Source organism: Rousettus aegyptiacus, unplaced genomic scaffold (genome assembly GCF_014176215.1).
Source record: "Rousettus aegyptiacus isolate mRouAeg1 unplaced genomic scaffold, mRouAeg1.p scaffold_m13_p_15, whole genome shotgun sequence".
NCBI lineage: Eukaryota > Metazoa > Chordata > Mammalia > Chiroptera > Pteropodidae > Rousettus > Rousettus aegyptiacus.
The window spans coordinates 31,929,316-31,952,662 of NW_023416290.1; the positions used below are offsets into that span (position 1 = coordinate 31,929,316).

A 23,347-nucleotide genomic window follows, 5' to 3' on the forward strand; every position below is an offset into this window, starting at 1 on the left:
GATGGTAACATAACCCACTGTATAATGTAAAAATTTATGAGTTTTTACTGATATAAGTGAATAATGGAGGAAAAGGGAAAGTGTTAACTAATAAATGTAGAAGGAATAATGCAATTAGAAAAATTATTTTGTAACCATCATAAAAATAGATCCAAGTATGAATATTAATATATGCTGAAAGTGGCAGATTAAAGTTTGATGAGAAATAGGATAAAGTCTCTCCCCATAAATTAGAGTAAAATAGTAACTGTTCAGTGGAGAAACCTGGCAGACATTGCCTTTACTACATCGTCAATAATAGGACAAATTGACATCAGGTGCCTCTTGACATGAACACACAGATAACATGACATCTGTGTATTTCAGCTCAAAGTGCATCGCTTGAAAATAATCATGAGGAAACATCAAACTCAAATTGAGAAATATTCTACAAAATAAAAAATGTCAAGGTCATGAAAGAGGACGATGGGGAGAAACCAATTCAGATTAAAACAAACGAAAGAGAGGTACAACTAAAGGCAATATATGATCCTGGATCAGACAACTGACCAAAGTTGAATATGAAGATGGATTAAATGGTATCTACGTTAAACTTTTTTGTGGTAATTGCCCTGAAGTTACGTAAGATTAAGGCTGTCACTGTTAGTCTACCAATCAATAGTCACTGACCGCAGTCGCCTCCTCCCTCCCTAGCTATTTAGTGGTGATTCAGACGATCCCTCCAGCTCTTCACCCTCTCCCCCGACATCATCCCTATCCCTGCTTCAGAGGCCTTTTTCTTTTCTGCCTTTACCACGCCGCCCACCTTCTCTCCTCCTGGCTTCTTGGTCCTGTCCTCTTCTGCTTCCCCGCTCTCTGGCTTCTGGCTCCCCGCGCGACTGCGTTTCCACCAGGTGCGCGGCTCCCTTTCCTGCCTAGGGGCTCACCCACGCCCCGCTGTGCGCTTGCGCTCTGCAGCCGCGGGAGCAGGGCCCGGAGAATCCGAGGAACTTTTGAGGCTGCGGGGACGTCGTGGGATCCAGGCTCCCGAGCCAACTCCGCGTGGGGCTGGGACAGGTGCCTGCACTCGCCCGCCGGCTGCACTCCTGCCCGTGGTAGCGTCGCCGCGATGGGCTGCTCCAGCAGCGCCCTCAACAAGGCCGGCGACAGCGGCCGGCTCCGCAGCGGTGAGCAGAGGACCCGGCCCCACCCCCTCCCGGGCCTCGGGATTCAGGTCGGCTTGCTCTCCCGGGGCCCGAGAGGTGCGACTCGTGCCCACCCCGCCCAGCAGAGGGCGGGCTCCTCCCTGAGGATGGACGTGAAACCCTGAGCGCGGCGCTACTCCCTTCCAAAATCTGGACTGGCGCTACCGTGACTCAGGGTGCGGCGGTCCGCGTGCGCCCCGACGTGCGAGGCCCAAGGCGGGGCGCTGGGGTTACCCTGTCCACCCGTGTGATCGCGGGGAGTTGGCGTTAAATCCTTCGCGCAGTTAGCCGCTGCATTCTCTTCAACAAATGAGTAATTTCCTATCCTTAACAACAGGTGCTATTTAATCTCCTAAAAGTACGAGAAACTTCAGATTATATAAAAGTGCACATTCACTGGGAGCCATTAGTTTCTGCTCTTAAGGAGAGATGTATAACAATTTTTCTATCAAGACCCCCGCCGTGCCATCCTTTCAGCGTTTTGGCGTCTGAGATGGCAAAGGATGCAGAAAATGTAGATGGATGGTCATTCCTTCAGATAGATGACTACACTTTTGGAGAAGTCAGATACACTTTCTCCCATCCTTGGCTTAAGTGGTTCTTGACAAATATGCACGTGATAAAAAGTGGTCATCACTTAATTTTATAAAGAAATTCAACAAGTATATTTTTAGCGTCTGCTCTATAAAAGCCAGGTGTGTGGCTAGATGCTGGAGATACAAGCGACCCTACTTTCGGGGTTTGGAGGTGAAAGAGACAGACACTAAACAAGTTAAATGGTTAAGATAGTTTCTGACAGTGATAAGTGCTGTGAAAAGAATAAATGCGGATTCTTGAACTAGAGAATGAATGAATTTTACAGCTGACTCACTTCTTAAATTTTTCATGGCTAACATTTTGGACAAAGTTCCAAGGGTTAAGCAAATTCTTTCAAGCTAATTTACAGTCTTCAAGAGGAATGTTCTGGGGGGAATTTTATATTCTTATTATTCCTTTTTTACAGGGCTTCTTTTAGCACCTTGCATTATTCCAGTAACACAGAAATGTTTTCCTCTCTGATTGGTAGTAGAGCTTGCAAGGTTTTCATGAATGTTGTTTCAGAATTCAGACACTAAATCCTAGTCAGAAGTATGTTTTATTGCAGTCATTTTTGTGGTCTCTGATAATTTATTTCTAGCTAACAGAAAGCAATACAAAATTTGGAAATAGGAGAGAGAAAAAAACTAATGCCATTATATAAAAGTGATTCCAAACCTCTTGTCATTGACAACAATGTGAAAAGATGGAAAAATCCTTTCCTAATGCAGAGCACTTGCTAACCTTTCTCCTAAAGAGACAAAAGCCTCAATACCCCCAAAATGCTTTCGAGATGCCATTGCAAGGAGCAGTTTCTTTGACATGTTTTATTTTGTGGAATCATTTGGATTTTGCATTCTGTTACATATTAAATCCTTGTTGATTTCAATATGAAAAACAGGAAACTCATACTTCAGGAAGATGCACCATATTATTTTGGCTTCTCCTATCCCCTGCTGTGCTCGAGGTATCATAGGGCATTAAATCATCATTATAGATGTTTAAAGATGTATTACAGAGACCATTACTCTTGCGGAGGGGCAAAAATATCTAATAGGTGGAATGAGGTTTTTAATCCTCTCAGAAAAGAATGCATGAATGATAAAAGCATCACCAATATTAATAACCATCCACATGAGTGACACCCTTTATGTTTTTAATTTATGCTTTCATTGCTGTTCTAGGTTTACATGGATGTTGTTCAGAAAGAAATGTTAAAATGCTTGACAACCAGTTTTAGTGACTAGGAAATTAATACACTGCATAAATTGCTCAACACACATTGAATCAATCAACAGGTATATTTTTCTTCTGGCCTCAATCAGAAAACACTCTCGTAATTGGATACTTTTGTGTGTTCATCAACATTTCAGCTCCATGATCTTGGAAACCTGAGAAATAATTCATTCCTGTTTCTGTAGCTCAGAACATCTTAGTATGCAATCCTAAGCCTGCATGTATGGGCTTTTAGATAAAAACAGTCCAATTTTATTAACTGTCCTTTACATTCATTTACTCACTGTACCCTCTAGTACCTAACAATGCTTGGTACATAATTGTTGAACAAATTACTTCATAATCCTTATAACAATGCTGTGACTAAGTATTATGATTTCCGCATTTTACAGATAAGAACAAATAATTTGTCCAAGGTCACAGGTCTCTGTAAGAGTCAGAGCTGAGCTTTGAATTCAGGTCTGATTCCAGACCTTCAGCTTTTCCTTCTTAAACCAGCTTGTGATAACTCGATTTAGACCTATTTTTTCCTCAAATCACTCTGGATCCCCATTAGATGTGTGGTCATCCACTATGCAAACAGCAAAAGAAATATAATAAAATATATTTATTATAACCTTGAATAGATATATTATAATAATTATACAAATATGTATAATATATACATGTAATAAATTATATATAGTATAATAAATAATGTACTTATTTATCTCTAGGAGTAGTAAAATATGAAGTTTATATTTGCTTCCAAATTTAAACTAGGAATATTTGGAGAGCATTTAACCTTAGAGATATTTTAAACAGAGTACCTGGATGAGGGAAACGTCCAGTGCCCTCTAGCAGATACAGATAATCTTCCTATCATAAGAGATTCTTTTAAACTTACAACATGAACCTTAGAACCCCATGATTTAGAGCTCAAATACATTAAGTAGCCTGTAGACTGGATTCGTGTTGACAGTTTTCTGTAACTAGCTTAAAAATTATTTGTTCATGATGCAGTATTAACCTACCAGCAAAAGAATCATAAATAATGGGTTGAACTAGACTACCTCTAAGATCTCTTACAGTTCTTAAATTTTATGACACTGAAATATGAAGGTACCTATTGTCTGGGCTCCAGCTTAAATCAGATAGCAGCTACTGGTTGGGAGCCATTAGACTGAATAGGAAAGTGCTAGTGATCACATGGAGACATTTGACCTGTCAGACACTGAGTCCCACAAGCTTCTTTCTGTCACCTCCAAAGAACACTGACTAGAGATGGAGGTGGAGACTGACTTCTGATTGTAAATAATTAATTATCCAGTGCTACTCAAAATATGGAACAGTGCCTAGTACTTGGGAGTCACACATAAATTTTTAGGAAAAGCCCTGAAATATGTAAGGCAAGAGGCTTCCCCTGCTCCCCAAAAGAACAATTAGATTGAGTTAGGAATTTCTTGTTTGTGGAAGCAAGTTCTAAATATCAGGGCAATTTCTAGTTTCTATCCTGAGGAGCTGATAGAATCTGAACATAAAAATTTGGTTGACATCGCAGACTTTAATGGACCCAAAGGTCTCTGGGTAGAGTTTTGGCATCTGAACTCTCCTCCCGGTGAGACAGCTCCTGCTTACATGGAAAACTCTCTCCTAAACAAATGCCAAAATTTCGTGGCAGACTTCTTCCCGAGATTTTACAGCTAATGTACCAGTGAGAACCAAATAAAGAGATGGTAATTATTGTGAGGTTAACGTGTACCTTTCCAATGACAGCTGGAATCATTTGTTCTATCCTGAACTCTCAGTAGCTGCTTGGAGTGCTTGCTGCCTAAGCAATAGGACAAGGCTTGAATTTCAGAGTTATGTGAATTGTTCTTTGTACTATGGAGATACCTTCAGCCTTCAACAGTATTTTCACACAATTGCACTTCAGTCCTAAGTAGACAATTTTTTATAATTGAAAAACAAACATCAAGAACATTAAAATGAAATTTTATAGGTTTTTCTTTCATACAGATATTATGTAAATAGGATTTTCTTGCATATAGATGTTATATAAATGAGATTTCTTTCTTTTAAATGGTAGAAGTCTCTGGACTGAATCTTGTATATTTTTGTGCCCCCTCTCAAGCCTGGCACACAGAAAATGGCTAGTAAGTCTTTGTGGTCGGCCTGGTTATTATGTACAGCTAAGTAAAATGGAATATAATAACTGCATAAATGGCTCCAAAAATTGAAAACATTTGAAAAATGCATGTAGCGAAAAGCACCCTCACCATGTGCTTTGTTCTGACCTCACCCATGAGTAAATGCTTTTATTAGTTTTTTTGTACATTCTTTCAAAGTTTTTTATACATTGCAAATAGTTCCCTCTCCCACCTTCATTCGTAAAGTGTAGTGTATTATATCCACTATTCTTCACTTCGATTTTTTTTCACCTATCAATATAGAGATCATTCTCTATTAATACATGGAGATCTTCTTTCTCTTTTTTTACACTTGCTTAATAATACATTGTGTAATTTATTTAGCTGGTCCCTTATTGAGGGACATTTGATTTGTTTTCAGTTGTTTCCTGTTGCAAATAAGGCTGCAATTGAATTCCTTTATATATACATCATTCTGAATGTGTGCAACCATAACTGTAGGACAATTTCGCAGAAGCAGCCTTACTAAGTCAAAAAGTATTGCATTTATAATCTTGATAGATAACTGCCTAAATGCTTTCCAAAAGGTTATACCAATTTACATTCTCATTAACAATACAATAAATCTTTTTCTAAAATCGAAGTCTTCCAACATTAGTGCAACTTCATCAAAACATGGGCATGGAGCAGGAGTCAGGGGGCAAGGTAGGAGTTTCCGTTTGGTTCTAGGAACTGTAATTGATGATCTCATTTAATTCCTGCAAAAGCCTTATAAGTAAAGCAAATATTAGTATCACTAAACCCAGCTAGAAAACTGCAGCTTAGTGAGGATAAGTAACTCGCTCAAGGTCTCAGCTTGTAAGTGATGGGGCTAGGGCTTAAGCCCAACATGTGTGACTCCTAAGCGCCTGCTGTTCTCACAAAGTCCAGTTCCATCTGCGGTCTAGTTCCTTCTGCCAGAACTTGTCATGTGGCCTTACATATAGGAGGAATGCAGTCCAGCTTTTCTAAGTGGGTGGATGGGCGTATGAATGAATTGATGGGAATTCAGGAGAGTGAGAATACAGCTGAGAAAGGCAGAGGGAGAGCAGGAATCAGGACCCACCAAATAACAGAAACTGGAAGGCTGCATCAGCAGAGATAGGCTCGGGGAGAGAGTGTTCGGTCGTGAGGAGGGTCTCCTAGTCATGCAGGAAAAGGTCAACATGGCAAAACAAAGCTTTATTGTGTTCTGTTAAGTCAGGCTTCTGTAAAGTGGCCACATGTCCTGGCTTATTTCACTTCTGCGTTAATGTTTTACGATATCAAGTTTAAAGTAAAAACCTAATACTTGCGGGAGTTACTGAAAGGCTCGCCAAAACTAATAAAAAGTATCAAACTTGGCCAGGCTTTGAAACCTGTGTGCATAGTATAGGTAGTAATAGACAATGATTACTTTTTTTAAAAAAGCAAAATACCAGAATATAGCTATCCAAGTGAGTGTTAACGTCTGGAAGGCACCATAATGACCTCAGGAAGCGTCTGTCCCAGGATTGTCGCTGTTGAGCACATCCCTTGAACCTCTCCATGGGAATTGCCCTCAGGCTCTACAGTTCCTTCTTTTGTATCTGTTCAAGGGTGTCAGAGTTTTGACCTTTAAGGATGAAGACTGAAAAAAAAAAAAGCTATGTTGTTTTTAACAGTTAAAACTCCATGGGAATTATGCTTTATGAGAGTGGGCAAAATAAGCCAGGCAATGCCAGTGTGCTTAAAAACAGGGCATGGTCCTCGGAAGCAGGCAGAGCAAAGAAAGGGCAACCTGTGTCACTGGGGCAAGTTCAGCTGATGCCACTTGCTTCCTCATGGATGGGCCCAAGGGGCTCTGTGTTCCCCAGGATAACTGGGCTGGGCTGTGGTGGCCTGGTGGCTGTAGCCCCACACCTCGAGGGGATGGGTAACCCTCTTCTCAACAATCCCTTTGGCATTGCTTCTAGTCTGGCTTCTCTAATAGCACAAAAGACCTGAATGCCTGATAACATGCCATTTATTTATACCAACAATCTCTTGACATTCAAATGCATACGGTTTAACTTTCATTGATATGAGCACGTCATATTAGGCCAGTTTAGAGAAATGAAGTGTCCAAATGTACATTAAATAGGAAAGTCAAGCTTCAAGAAGATCAGGAAGTATCAGTCAAAAGCAAATCGACACCCCTGCCCTGCCTATATCTGCTTTCCAGGTCACCAACAGTCACATTCATATACATACAATAGACTCTGTGGCCATGACAGTATATTTAAAAGTGAACTTCAAAATAGCACCTCATCTAAGACAGATCAATATAAAAAGAACTGGACCTCATAAACCAAAGGTCAAAAAGACTGATGCCAGGTGGCTGCTCAACAAGCCTTTTGTATGGCCTGAGCCCCTAAGCTTTCCTGGCTTCTTTACAGCTGTTCCAGATGCCTTCCCCCAGCTTCCCTCCCACCCAGGCCCTGGCCAGGCCCCGCCCTCTCAGTGATTGACCTGCCTCCTCTCCACTAAAAGAGTGGAAGGAGAGTGTGATATACTTCCTTCACCTACAGTCATAAACATGTACCATCAAACCAAATGTTTTCTTTTTTCTTTTTTCTTATTCTTTTTTTTTTTTTTTTTTTTTGTCTTTCAATTCTCTGCTTCCTTTACCGGGACAATCACTTGGGGCCAGTAGTTTTTCAAGCCTGTAATATATTTGATTTTACATTCAGTGAAAAGGACCTTTCTGTTCTCTTCAGCAGCTTGCCTTTGAAACCTAGTCCTAAAGGGCCCTTGTATGATGAGAACATTCAACATTCCACACTTTGCAGACTGCTCTGATTCATCTATCATTATTATCTTCTCAGCCTTGCCTAGCTAATGCTGCTCTAGTCTACTTATGGTGACAGAAATATATTTGTTTCTTGTTGTGTGTGGCAGAGCTTCCTAGCCTGTGAGAATGGGTGCCAGCGTTTCTCCTAGTCTCAGGGGCAGCCAGTGAGGTCCACCAGGTGCAGCTTTTTCCATCGCCCCCGTGTGCTGTGCAGATACCATATATTCTGTGTGCCAAGACCCACTAGGAGATTTATTCCAACTGCTCTGTCATTTTCACTAGTAGTTTCTCTTACTGGAGGTAACATCTGCCTTCAGCAAGGACTTCTGTTGAAATGTCCTCCCCAAACCATCCTCCTTACTTCTTTTCTTCCCCTCACTGTCATTGATAATGATAAAGAACTCTCTTTTTTCTATTATTGGTAATGATAACAAACTCTTTGATTTTTTTTTGTGTGTGTGATGGGGGGGCCTGTTCTTACTCTTTTCCATTTTCCTAAGATTGATAGGAACTGCATAGTTTCTTTTGGCTAATTCCGTTTCCCTTCGTTTGCCCTGGAGTAGCCTCTACAGGAGGTATGGTTATGAGAAGCTGTGATTACCTGCATACCCCGAGTGTGTGTATGTGTGTATAGGAGGGTGAGAGAGAGAGAGAGAGCTCACATGCATCTTTGGGAGAGTTTCAACATACTGAGAGCCAGTATAAAGTGCTGATTAAAAATGTGAATCTGGAGTTAGACTAGATTCAAATCCTGGTTCAGGACTATTTAGTAGTTGTGACTTTGAGCTACTGGCCAAATCCAGCTCACCACCTATTTTAGTATATCACATTTTTGGGGACACAAACATGCCCATTCTTCTACATAGCATGTGTAGCTGCTTTCTCACAACGATGACAGAGTTGAGTAGTTGCAGTAGTGACCCCAAGCTTGGCAATGCTGAAAATATTTACTATCTGTCCCTTTACAGGAAAAATTTGCTGACCCCTGGCCTAGAATATTATCTAGTAAGTCCTCAATAAAATTATCTGTCATTGATATCAATTTTAATATGTTTGTAATAATCATGAACTAATACTGATATATTGTTATTAACCAAAGTCCATTCAGATTTCCTTAGTTTTTTCTAATGTCCCGTTCCTGTCCCAAAATCCCTCCCGTTCCTGTCCCAAAAGCACACCCAGGATGTCACATCATGTTTATTCGCCATGTCTCCCTAGACTCCTCTTGGCTGTGACAGCTTCTCAGACTTGTTTTTGATGACTTTGGCAGTGTCAAGGAGTACTGGCGGAGTATTTTGTAAGCTTCTAGGATTAGGATTTGTCTGATGTTTTCCTTATGATGTGATGAGGGCATGGATTTGGGGGAAGAAGACCACGAAGATAAATGCCTTTATCATATCAAGGGTACAGGTTCTTGACATGACTTATCACCACCTCGTAAACTTCTCTGATACTCCTTTTGGAGACTCTGAAGCTTGAAGAAGATTAAGAATAGATGTTTGTTTTGTACTCTAATTTTAGTGAAATCTTCCAGTTTAATCATTTCCATGATTCTTGGTCAAATCTGCTTCTTTCTAGATTGAAGCTTTTTCTTTATGCTCTGCTTTATGAAGAAAACAAGCTCATTTTAATTCAGTTTTTGATTGTCTGTACCAGATGCCCAATGCCGGCCTCGCAGGTACACAGAACCTGTGAGAGAAAGACTTCTGCTTTGTCACAAGTGGCTTTTCATTCTGGGAAAGAAAATCCCCTACATCCCTTAATATGATCTATACTAACCATGGAAGCAAAGCCATCTGCATTGCATGCAGATCCCTAACAGAGAGTAGTAGCATCAGTCAGCGGAAAGACCTGGAGTCACAATCCTCCTTGGTCTGCCCACTGCTCTTTCCGGTATAGGTGGCTTTCAGGTTATACTAACCACCTGGATTTGAAGCCCAAGTTTGATGTGAGTATGACTGCTCTGTTGCAAAATTTGTTGCATCTCAGCCACAAAATTGCTCCCTGCTGATGGAGATGCTCCCTTCTCAAGCACAGATACCTGCTCTTGGCCACAAGCCGTGTACACTGCACCCTGCCCAAATCAGGCATAGAGCCTAAGGTGGGAGAACAGCCACCTCACGTTAGTGTAGTCACCTGCTGACAGCTCTTAGAGTGCAAAGGACAGAAGTTATTAACCGTAATTTCAGATGAGAAATTAGACCTTTTTTTCCTGACCTAGCTGAAGTAGATTAGCAAACCCAGCCAGTTCTGTGACATGATGGAAGCTGGAGAAAAATTTCACTCCCCAATGTGGAGCTCACTTAGACCAGCTCAGGCCCTCAATTCATTGCTAAATCAGTATACTGATCATGGTACGATGGTGGCATGTGAGCATAAGGATGGAGACCGTGCCAGACTCCTGATGGGCAGCGATGCTGGGGAGAACGAGGGGCACCCACGCCTAGCGGTTCTGTGTATTCATCATCCACTTCAGTCTCTCCTGACTAGCTCCTTTATGGCTTTCCCTCATGACCCCAGAGTGCTATTATGGATAGCTTGACTACCTGGGGGCCTTGGAAGGATACAGATTCTGGTTCAGTGCATCTGGGGTAGGGACTGCAAGTTACCATTAGAAGAACAACGGCAGCAACAAAAAAAAATTCACAGGTAGTGCTGATGGGGCAGGTTCAGGGACCACAATTTTCCTTAAAGCACCTAAATCTTCAAGGTAGAATCACACTTCCTTGGGCTCAAGTTTGAGCTCTGACACTCCGAGCTGCATACCCCTCCTAGCTAAAAGTTCTTAATCTTTTTGTGCCAAATTTCCCTCAACTGTGTAATGGAGATAATACAGGCATACCTCAGAGGTATCATGGGTTTGTTTTCAGACCACTGCAATAAAGCAAGCATCTCAATAGGGTGAGTCACACGAATTTTTTGGTTTCCCAGTACATATAAAAGTTATACTGCAGTCTGTTAGGTGTGTAGTAGCATTATGTATAAAAAGTTAATGTACATAACTTAAAAATACTTTATTGCTAAAAAATGCTAATCATCATCTGAGCCTTCAGGGAGTTATAATCTTTTTGCTGGTAGAGAGTCTTGCCCTAGTAACATCAAAGATCACTGATTAAAGGTCACCATACAAGTATAACAATAATGAAAAAGTTTGAATGAGAATTCCCTCTACTGCAAGAATTACCAAAATGTGATGAAGTTAGGAAATGCTCTTGAAAAATGGTGCCAATAGACTTGCTCAATGCAAGGTTGCCACAAACCTTCAGCTTGTAAAAAATGCAATATCTGCAAAACACAGTAGAATGAGGTGTGCCTGTAACGGACCTACCTTGTGGAGTCGTCGGGAAGATTGAATGAGATAACCCATATAAAGCTCTAGGCACTGCGCCTCAGTAGATGTTAGCCAATGTTGTTTCACTTAGAGAAACGTGGCGGGCGAGGCCTGTTTAGGTTGATACCGTGTCACAATTTGTACATTCCAGAGATATAATCTTCACTTTCTCTCTCTTATTCTTTGTGTGAGATGTCTTTGATTTTGTAGATTAGATTTCTGCCCAAATGTTGGCTAGCCATGTGCCAATAATTATGACCATCAATCAATGAATCTTTTTTAGTGGTGAATACTGTAGATAATTTCAAAAGTGATGTTTTATGCAATAGATTTTTCTCTTACAGGAATCTAAAAGAAATCAAAGTAAATGAAATTGGGAAAATCATATCTGAAGGAGGGGATTAACATTTGTGCAGTGGCACACAAAGACAGTGCTTTTATGTACTTTGATGAGGGAAAAGGGCAAAAATGCATGGAGCAGTACCATAGTTAACTCCACAAATGTTTGTTGGATGGATGGATAAATAATAGAATGGAAGTGAGGAGAAAGCAAAGTAAGGAAATGAGAATATGAACAGGCTCTTCTCTTGGAGCTGACTCAGGCTGCGTTCCTGGTTCCCCACATTCAAAAACTATAAGAACCTAGAAATGGTGACAAGGGAAAATACCAGGATCTCCCTTTCTCGTTGATTCTCTAGAAAACCCAGCAGACAGGGCAGTGAGGTCTTTGGAATGTCTGATGTGTCATAGACAGGGGTTAGGAAATACTGACCTCAAGTTTTTCTCCTTGTTGGGTAGAAACTTTTCATTTCTGATTAGGGTAATGAACTGAGTTGAAAAGCCTCCACTGTAATGTGAATTTCAGGTATGTTAGCTCTAGTTCTAATCCTTTCTGTAATGTTGCCTAGTATTTAATTTCTTTGTGTGCCTATCACAACGGTGCTTGCAACAAGGGTTCTGTTAGTTCAGCTGTCACAACAAATTTGTGCATGGATCAACTTACAACAGAATCAGGAGAGATAATGAGCACCAAAGGATTAGGCCCAGAGCAGTGTATGATTTGATAAAATGTAGGGTTCAGAAAACAGACACATCTTTAAACAACTCTGGATGTGGAAACAATGCATCTGTCCACAGTGTTTATTACATAATAATACAGATTAGGCACAGAACGTCCCCTTTTGTGAACAAAAGAGCTCACTGCTTTTCAAGTTAGGGTGCTAGACGAAATGATGTAGTACCTTCTTCTTCCTCAAGGAGGTATGTTAGGGATTCACAAAACCATGGAGACAGAGTGTGTGGAGACCCGTGGGTAAGAGGTAATGCCCAGGGGTCATCTTGGGCTTACTGAGGGGAGTAGCGGTCATTTGAATTTCTCTGTAGACGGTAAACTTTAGGAGAGCAGGAACCAGATCTTCCTTCTTAACTGCTGTAGCCCCTGTGCTTAGCCCAGAGTTGGCAAATCGTAGGCACTTGATGAATATTCGATGAATAAAATGAAATCAAAGTCAACAATGAAACCTATTTATTTATATAAAAAAGTTACCAGTGGCTTCCATTAACGCTGCTCAAGTCCGGTCAAATTGTAGCTGACATTGTGAGTACTAATCTATTTTCTGTCAACAATTGTGTTTTAGAACTTATAATGGTAACAACAGGATTTTGTAGGTCAACATTGACAGCTTTATAGTGTTTAGGTGATGCTTTATTCAAGCCCTTTAACATCGCAGTTCATTCTTTTCTGTTGCTAAGTTAGCTATAATTTATTGAGAGAGCCACCACCAGCCACAAAGGACCTTCGTGAAATTAGAAACAGAAGCCCTCCCCACAGGTGGCACATGCAGCCAGGCAGGCGCACGCAGGCTGGAGGTCAGTGGCCTCTTCAGTAGGACATCCCCGTGCAGAGAGAAACCTGCCTGGCCGGTCTCTATGCCCCTGTTTGCTGAGCACCTTCTCATATCACACACTATATTAGGTAATTCCACACATTATCACCTCGGTCAATTCTCTGAGCAAGACTGAAAGGCAAATGTAATATCCTCATTTTACAGATGAGAAAACTGAGGTCCAGAGAGGTTAGGAACTTGTCCAAATTGCATAGCTAACTAAATGGTGAAATCAGGATCCACATTCAACATCAGAAAGTCTGGAATACCCTGCTCCAGCTGAAGGGGAGGGAGGTCATACAAATCTAAAAATTGTACTTACCCAGCTGGGGATAAGAACATTCTTAAGGGTATGCAATCTGGTGCTGGAAAGGAGATGTTAGTGATAACTGTAGACTTTTTTGCTGTGTTCTTTGAGAGCTGTTTTGAAACTACCTTTCTTTTCCAACCTTTTTATTTATTTACTCTGATATTTCTTCTTTTCCAAATAGTCTCAGAGAAAGGTACCAGTATTCGAATGAATAGAATTACCTTACTTTTTTGTCTGTCCTCCACAATTTCTTCCTTGCTAGCCCATCGGATGAGCTGTAATACTAGTGATGGTTAAGAATTATTGTCACTCAGTGGGTGCCACTCACCGTGCTAGTGCTTTCCAGGTATTAACTTGTATAATCCTCAGGACAGCTCTACTAATACTCCTCCCTCTCTACAGGTAATGAAACTGAGGCCCAAGAAGGTTAATAAGGGTAGTAAGTGGAAGAACCAGAGTTCAAAACGGCTACATTAAAGGTGTCACTTTCAAGGTCAAATGATTTCTGTCCTCCCTTTTTGATTGCTCTCATCTATCACATAGGAAGAAGAACTCTTAGGCAATTACTTAGGAGTTATTACCTCTAAAACACATTTATTTAAAAATTTAGTCAGAGTGCAAGTAATCACTATAAATTACAAAATAAATGTGTCACGACACTTTTAGTGTTTTCTCTATTTTTTTGTGGTGATCATTTTAAAGATGTTTTAGCTCCTTCGGACTACCCCAGGAAAAATATTAGGAATGGTGACATTCTTTTGTAATATTTCTCAGCTTCATTGACTATTTTTAGGTTATTATAAAAATATTAAATGTTGAGGACATTTACCTATGTCGAGTATATCATTAAAATTAGGAAAAGTACATAAGAATGAAAATTGATACTGTGATCATGGGTATAAACAGTGTAGTTATGGTAAAAGTTGATAGATCCCTTAGACACTTAAGATAACATTTGTGGATAATAAATTTTCACAAGGATTTTGATTTTGGGGGGAAAACTTGTTTTAGACTGATAGCATAATATATTTTTTGAAATATAAAATCGAGTGGCCATGATTCAGGTCCGTCAACACAGTTTTTCCCCACTGCTTCCTGCTCTAGAAGGGCAATGACTTCAGGATGCACCCGCAGCTGGCGCAGATGGATGAAAGGAGTTCGTCTCATTTAACTGACAGCACTAATCACGGCAATAACTATTTTACCAGAAAATATAATTGGGCAGATGTCTGTGATTAGTGTATTAACACATTTCCTTATTAATTCTCTAGGGCCGTCATCACTAAACATCCTTGTGTGACATCTAAATGAATCGTCTTGTCATAATGAATTTCTTTATAGACCTGAGAAATCACTTTTGTTAACTTGCCTATTAATTTGAAGGCTTCATTCATGACGAGGCTGGAGGGGAGGTCAAGGACAACCTTCCCCCTAGTTCCATCATATGGAGCTGTGGGGCCCACAACCTACTGCCCTGCATCTCACAAAATCCTTCCTGCACTCTGCTTCTCTAGCCTCAGGCACTAATTTCTCTCCAGTTCTGGAGGCCAGATGGGAAATGATTTGCTATGAATAAATGTATTAAGAGGAAAAATAATTGGCAGTGAGTCGAATTAATGATAACACCTAAATTAAGGAAGTGAAGAACTGTGACAATTATTAACTCAGGGAAAAATGAAAATTTTTTTACACAAATTAATAGCTTGCTGTGTAGCTTAGTTCTTCCAAGCAGACATACTGGTCGTATGTACATATGACAATATAGATATAACCCGATTACAACATAATTGCTATTTTAAATAATTACTAATATACAGTCACCGAATTGAAAGGAAATATGAATGTGTATGGGAGAAGGTGGGTTATGGGAGAGGTGGGAATAAAAAGAGCTAAGACTTTATTTTCCATTGTGGGAGTTGATTGCAATGCCCAAACTAAACAATCATGAAAAAGCAATTCACTTGGAGATGTAGAAAAATCTGTCCCTCCCAAACAGCTAAAAGAATGAAAATATTTGCCCCTACAGAACTGAAAATGGAAGAGAAGTCCTGAGTATTAGCTGTATAACTTAACTTTAGACAGTTCTTTAAAATATATGCATATATATCCAGGGTAGAGGGTTAACTTAGGGAAAAATAAGAAAAAAGGAAAAACTGTCTTTAGCAAAAAATTATAGAGGAAGAAATATATCACTAAGAGGCCCATTTTTATGTGTGGGTTATTTTCCTTCAGTATTTCCCCCTTTATTTGTGAGTGATTTTCTTCTCTTCCTTTCACCCTCTCTTCCTTTCTTTCAACATTGATATATGTCGCTATGTATAAAATTGATAGTTGACTTATTGAGTGCTTAATTACATAGCAGAAATTATGCTAATAAACACTTTATAGCCGTTATTTAAATCGATTAAGCCAACTGTGGGTGCTGATTTTTTTTTAACATAATTATTTTCTTATTTTAGCATTTGGTCTTCATAATCATTTTTTCATGGTACTTAGACTTTTAAGTTATTTTCCAGCTTTTGCTATTGTAAAGAATACTGGGATGATATACTTTCCCCCAAAGCATTTTCCTGATATTTATGCTTTTGAATAAATTTCTGGAAGTAGGATCACTGGGTCAAAGAGTATAAACATGTTGCCACATTGACTTTTACATTCATGCAAAAATGTGAATGTAAAAATATGAAAAAATGTGAAGCGATGTGTCCTGCAACTCTGAGACAGGTGGGAGAGACAGAGTCACTGCCATTATATGGATGAGATCACTGGGGACTAAGTTCCCGAGGTCGCACAGCCAGAAGAAGAGCCAGAAGTAAGATTCACGTTTTCCAACTCTCTCTTGATTTCTCTCTCCCCTGTGACTCCCAAATGAAATGAAGCTCAGGCTGACCAGTCCCTGCCACCTTCCTTCCCAGACATCTTAATTTTACCTAGCATTGCTTCCCTTCCTTTCACCGAGGGCCATTTTGCTTTAGGAGGCAGGTAAGACCTTTTAAGCAGCTCAAGACATACACATGGTGAAATCATCTCCAAGTCTAAAGCAGAGAAAAGGTGGGACAGGGAAAAGAACATGAGAAAACAAAATGAATGTGCTGAATTAGAATATGGGACAGGAGCCATGGGAGGGTACAGAAGGAGCAAACAGGGAAAATAATCCTGTGAATTTGGAGGATCTTAATGTTTAAGATGAGGTGTGTGAGTTGAAGACAGTAAGATTTGAATTAGGGAGTGTTAGGTCGTGGTGTGGCCCTTCTGCATTCAGTTGTACTGTCTTGAACTGTTAAATCTACTTCTTGATAGCAACATATTTTCTCAAGATAGAAACTATACATTAATATGTATTCTCTTTTATTTATTTTTCAAATGAATGATCAAAAAGTAACTTCAAATATGTATTTTTCAGCCACAGAAGAAAGTGAGTCCTGCTTTGCCCAACCCAAACCATGTACCCGGGGAAGAGAATCTACTATTTATGGCAAGGGACAAAAGGAAAGCCTTCCTCCATTGGAGAAACTCAAGATTTCAGCGGTATCTACAGCTAATGGTGTTAAATCCCTCCATGAACAGCCCTTGGCAAATGATGCAGCAGGCCCTCCAGGATCCATGGAGGAGACTCAGCCTCTAGAGAGACCGAAGGAGTCTGGGCCACCTCTGCCAGGTGGCCGAAATGATACTCCAGGAGCAGAAGAAAAGAAGGAAGACATGGAAGCAGCAATCGAAGCTCGGCCTTCAGAAGGAACTGCTGAGACTGAAACTTTAGAAACAGAAGCCAAGCATCAGCCTTCAAGGACAGTAGGAGAGAGAGACTGTCCTGGAGTAGTGGGAGGTACTGAGAATCCACAAACTGCCAGAGAGATGAAACCTCAAGGAATAGCTGAAACCACCCCCTCTCTAGAAGCAGGTAGAGAACCACAACCTCAAGAAGAAATTGGAAAGGATACACAGCCCCAACTCCTAGAAACAGTTTCCAAGGAGCCTGAATCTCTAGAAATATTGGAAGGAAGTCAGCTGGTGGAAACAGCGGAAGAGCGGCAATTTCAAGAAACACTGGGAAGAGGCGAGCAGTCTCAACTTCTAGAAACGATTTCCCAAGAGAATGGATCTCCAGAAATATCTGAAAGAAGTCAGTTTTTGGAGACGGTGGAAGAGCAGCATCTTCAAGAAACAATTCCCAAAGAGAATGGCTCTCCAGAAACATCAGAAGGAAGTCAGCTTGTGGAAGCAGCTGAAAAGAATGATTTGATTCATAAAACTTCTGAAGGTCTAGGAAACATGGGACAAATCCAACCTGAAGGTATAGTCAGAATCATGAAGCATCCAGCAGGAATTCTAGAAACAGGGACAAATGAGGAAATGGTCAGGAAGATTCACACTAACAAAGAGGGCCAAAACATTGAAGGTAAATCTATGTCATTAAAGATTCAGGGTGCTCAGATGTGCTCCATAGATAATCTCTGGGGATAGGGGGCAGCTGACATATAGCCAGTGAAGTCTTCATTGCAAGTGGTTGAAATTCATTGACTCAAACCAAAAAGGCTTCCATACCTGGAAAATGGGTATTTGACTTTCAACAGAAAATTTTAAAGCATAGCCTGTGTCCAAATTCTTAACCGAGAGTATTATTGTTGAAGAGAATTAAATATTGAAGGCAACATGTGAAAATCTCTGAATTTTTCCAAGTCTGCTCTTTATCAGGCCCCATGTATGGTATAAGGATCGAAAGTAAAGATGAATAGATGGTTAGTGGAGGAATTGACCTTCTAATGAAAGAATGGATCTTAGTGTATAATTTTCATCCTTGCCAGTCTTATCCTTAGAAAATGACTGTCAGTCTGCCCCCATCCACTAGTCTTTTTATCTTTATGAGAAGACTAGAAAAAATGCATTATGTCTTGGCATATGGTGTTTATAAAATGTGCTTTACCAGTGTAAAACAAATGGTATCTATACTGTGCTTTATTGGAGATATAATTTAAAAATAACATTTCTTCTGGGGCATTATTTATATTTTGGTAAATTTTAGTTTCACACTACAGTATAATTAAATGAAACTTATTCATCTGTTTCTTAATTCTTGCATTTATTAATGCAGCAATGTTTGAGTGCCTAATCACACACTAGGTGCCAGGGTACAGAAGGAGTAAGAGAGAGTCCTTGAGGGAGTCACAGTTTAGTAGGAAGAAGGCACAATTTAAACAAATTATCACACTCTATTTGGGGAAGTGCTTTGAAGAAGGTGTGTAAAAGTGTTCTGAAAATGACAAATGAAAGGCAATTAGTAGCATATACTAGACCAGAGCTGGCAAACCCAAGTCTTCTGGGGCTAAGGTAATGACAGGGAATGGAGTGGGGGACACGTGGAATGTCGTGGGGAGCCTTAGGGGACCTGGGTGAATAAGAACCTGGTCCTGCCAGGAGAGGCAGCTGCTTTGCTGCTCCACCTGCAAGCCCAGGGCCACTGCTGCCCCAGCCGACTCATCTAGGAAACAGAGAGGGTGCAACGTCCAGACTCTTAAACGTTCCCCATCTTTAAGTGTTCAACGACTGTTTTCTTTAAACACTAAATGGCCAGATGAGGCAGGTTTCTGGGCACTCTTAGGTTACCTTTTGATTTAGATATATATGGAACTTCCTATTTGTAATATGTTCTACTGTTATTTCTTGGGTAGTTCTGCATCCTGATTTTACATGAGAATGTGATATTCGGAGATGTTAGCACCATTGGCATTCACAGGATCTGAGAGAACCAGGGCGATCACCTTTCTTGATGCCACCAGAGAAACTTATTGTTTAGACCTAAAGATTAAAACCTGTCTCCATGAGAAACCAGCTGTGGGGTACTTTACTGTTGATGCTAAATGGTCACTTTGGTCACTTTTCCAGGTGAGACAGGAGAAGAGGTTGAAACAAAGATGGAGGATGAGAAAATAAATGAAGAGGCTGAAACAAAAGAAGAAGAAACAGGAGAAGCTGTGGATCTTTCAGCAGCCACATAGATAGATATGGTGATAGAGAGTGAATCTTCTATCTTCTGTAACACGGCATGTTATAACAGAGAAGACAGGAAAATGTAGTGAAGCTTGTGGTTACAGATTTTACCTTTCAGCATCTACATGTTTTATACAAGGAGTGTCATTATCATGTTCTTGATTACATTGTTCCATAAAACTGCTAATCTGTAAATAGATTTCTTAGTTACTTAGAATAGTTATACACTTAAAACTATAATAACCAGAGCCAATAATAACTAGAGTATATGATCTTTTAAGAGTGTAAGGGTGTTTTCTTCATTGTGGCAATGGGTCCATTCAGTATAGAAAATGAGACCCTAAAATTAAAATATAAACCTTTAGGGATAGTGGTTGGAGGTAGGAGTTAGCAAATCTTTGAAAGTTCAGGATAATAAAGTGACACAGTTATAATCACAGTGGAATAAGAATGAACAAAACAGGGCAATCTATACTTAGTATGTCTTTCCTAGCACAGAATTTAAAGGTAGTAGAAACCTTAGAAAGTATGTCATCTAATTACCTTCTCACCTTAAGTCTATCTACTACCATAGAGCCTTGCTTATCATGGGATGTTAAATGTTAACATTTAATATTAACAAACTCCTTGTCAAAGGAATGCAGACTCTGGTGCTATTGCAAGATTAGGCATTTTCACAATGAAAGGCGTCATGTTTTCCATGTGACATTTTGAATCAGCTATTGATTTTATACTTATGTGAGGTGTTTCAATTGGTATTATCATTTTGATTGACATTTAAAGTTTTTTAAATTAATTGGTTTTTAAATATATTTTTAGAGGCAACAAAGAGTGAGAATTAAAACCCAGGTTTGTTGCCTCTCTGGCCTTATTCCTTGGGCCCAAATCTTTTTTAGATTACTGTGATTTAATAGGCTTTAGGGTTGGAAAGGAGCTAAGAAATCAAGATTTAAAAACCATCTATTTCATTAACGTAAATGATGCACCATAATAGAAAGCCATTTTTCAAACATTCTTCCAAAGTTGCCAAAGGATTTTGGTAAATGATTATCTGTAAAGAATGATAGCAATCTCACCCACCATTGAGTGCCTTGTGTTTATGAATATTAGGATAGAATTATATTCTGGTAATATTTGGTTTATTTATCTTATTTGTAAATACATATTTTTAAGATTATTGCTCAGATGAATTAACTGGACTCTTTTGCTTTAGCTTCTATGTTAAAATGACTAATAAGATGATCTGCAATTAATTTTAATATAGGATACAGGGAAGAATCATCATTTTTATTCTACTTTTAATATTAGTTTATGCTTCTGCCTTTAAAGAATTGAGGTAGACAACAAAAGGAGTTACTTGAGTAAATGACATCATTATTTCTGCTGAGTAAAGATGTCAGATTGTGATTTTATTGAAAGCAAGGACTGTTGCATGTATCTTTGAATTCAGGCATTTAGCTCCTTTAATAGACCATAAGAAGTGCTTGATAAATATTTGTTGAATCAATAATTCAATAATAAATACCAAGGGTTCCCATTTACATTTAATTCATTAATAAAGAATGTATTTAAAATATAAATTTGTGTAATGCTAACATTTTCCTGCCAAGGCTGCGCAAGCTCAGTAACAAGCTACACATATTTGGTGTAGTTCCAAAAACAGCAATATTTTTAGGTCAGAAAGTTATATATAAATCCAGCTACATTTTATAATCCATAGGTGTTTTTCCTGACAAAAATATATTTTTATACAGATATCTAGTAAGTAGGAAATGTCAGAGCTGAGTGTAAAATATGAATGATCACCTTAAAAAGTGGAATTATACTCTTATCAAGTACCAAAATAGTAGGACTCATTTGTGTAATTGGCATAAAAGTACATTCTCTGTTGTGGGGATTTTGTTTTCAATATCTAACATATGTTAAAGATCTATTCAGAACTCATTCTTGAAAGACCTCTTTCTCAATAATAGTTATGTAGTTGTAATGTAAAAGTTTTCAAATTTTTTATTAATCCCATTTATTTTCCATTAATGACTAAACTGGTTCTCAGAAAATTTTGGAAATTTATAAATTTCTAGCACTTTTATACTTTTGGCCTTTAATATGCTTACTAAGACCTTTTAAGAAACTTTTCTCTTTCTTTTAGATAATACTGTTTTTTATTCAAAACCTATAAAGTTAAAATGTTCTGTCATATCTGAATATTACAAAATTGAAATATTTCATTTAAATAATGTTAATTTTTAAAAACAAAATTACAGTAATGTGTCTGTAATAAAACTCAACTAATACAGGAAGGTATAAAATGGGCAGTGAAATTCTTTCCATATCCTTTTGTCCTTCTATAAAAAGGTAATAAAATTTCTTGTGTATATTTCCACAAGAAGGTAATGTATATGCCAGGCTATATATATATACTAAAACATAAGTGTATATTAACAGACCCACATTTTAAACCACAAATGACAATTTATATAGTCCTTGCATTGTGAAAAGTGCATGTAAAACTCCTAATATCCTAATCTATGTTAGATTGAGACTGATGGTATAGCAAAGCTCATTTTTTCACTAAGTCCCTGACTCTGACTCTGAGAGGAGGTCAACAGTTTTGCCCCAGAATGTAAATGCACAATGGGAGATAAGGCTTGAGCCGTTTATAATGAATTAATAGAAAAACTACTATCAGAACTGAATTTTTTAATCCTGGGGTGCCATATAGCCACTTTGTAGTATCCTCTGTGTCTAACTGTGGGGAAATGGTGAACAAATGATTTGCCAAGTGAGCATCCCCAGTAGGGAGAGAGCATTTGCATTTACCAGTAGAGAGTGCCAGTTGCAAATCTAGGAAATTCTCAGTCTAGACTCCAAAACTCTTGGCCAGAAGTGTACTGTATCTACCCACAGGATAGGAATGTGTGGTCAACCTGTGACTTCTTCCTTTTTTTCATTTAGACTTTGGAGTAAGAATGCCTAGCATAGCTAATAGCCTTTGAGTAGTCAAAACACCCACATTACTCTTTCTTTCTTTTTTTTTTTTTTTTTTTATGCCCATAGCACCTGGTTTTTTTAGGTGGTCTCCCGTCCAAGTACTAACTAGGCCCAACCCTGCTTAGCTTCCGAGATCAGATGGGATCAGGAATGTTCAGGGTCCACATCACTCTTAACGAATGCTTTATTCCACACTCGACCTTGAATTAAGAATGGCTTTTAAAGAAAAATGTTTTTTCCACATTTAACTAATCAAAGAGTGTTGGATGGTCATGGTGAAATAATCTTAGTAGGGTTTATATCTGTGCTCTTTTGTAAAATGCAATAGCCTGCTAGAACATCTAACATTATAAGCATTTCATTTTTATAAAGATAACTTGATGACTCCATTCTGAATTGCTTCACAAATGCCAGTAATGTGAACATCATAAAGCCATGCATGTCACCTGTACACATTTGTAAGGTGAAAGGAGAATGATCCTCTTCTTTCTTGCCCCACACCAAGTAGCAAGGTGTGGCTGTGTTGGAAAAGATGAAAGCACTTATTCACAGGATGTAGTTTTAAGTCTAATCTAAAACTTTTTCAGCTCCTCTCCTCCACAGAGGTTATAAAGTTAACAACCATTTGCTTATAATCCCAAGGTTTTAATTGCAGAAACAGAATTGGTGTAGTTTCAGAGAGCAGCTGACAAGTGTGGAATCTCTCTTTTCAGTTTTTTATTACCATCAGCACAAGTAAGGGAACTCCCTGGCGTAAAGGCCTCAGGTTAGAGGCCTTTAGCTTTACTTCAGAAATACTACTCAGCACATTTTTGGACAATATTTGAGTTACTACAGTTTAACAATAATACCATTATTTCTGTGTCTAACGAAAGAAGTCTCCAGA

The 23,347-nt window shown here is 39.1% G+C and overlaps 1 protein-coding gene across 2 annotated transcripts; it reads left to right on the forward strand.

Annotated features, from left to right (window-relative positions):
- Positions 1-700: 700 nt before the first annotated feature.
- ERICH5 (glutamate rich 5) lies at positions 701-21,614 on the forward strand. Of its 2 annotated transcripts, XM_016157859.2 has the most exons (3): positions 701-1,166; positions 16,886-17,881; positions 19,366-21,614. In XM_016157859.2, the coding sequence occupies exons 1-3, from the start codon at positions 1,109-1,111 to the stop codon at positions 19,476-19,478; spliced, it is 1,167 nt and encodes a 388-aa protein (XP_016013345.1). In that variant the 5' UTR covers positions 701-1,108; the 3' UTR covers positions 19,479-21,614. The 2 variants fall into 2 exon arrangements, with proteins under 2 accessions (XP_016013345.1, XP_016013344.1); XM_016157858.2 differs by lacking the exon at positions 701-1,166 and having other exon boundaries at positions 13,557-17,881.
- The last annotated feature ends 1,733 nt before the right edge of the window (positions 21,615-23,347 follow it).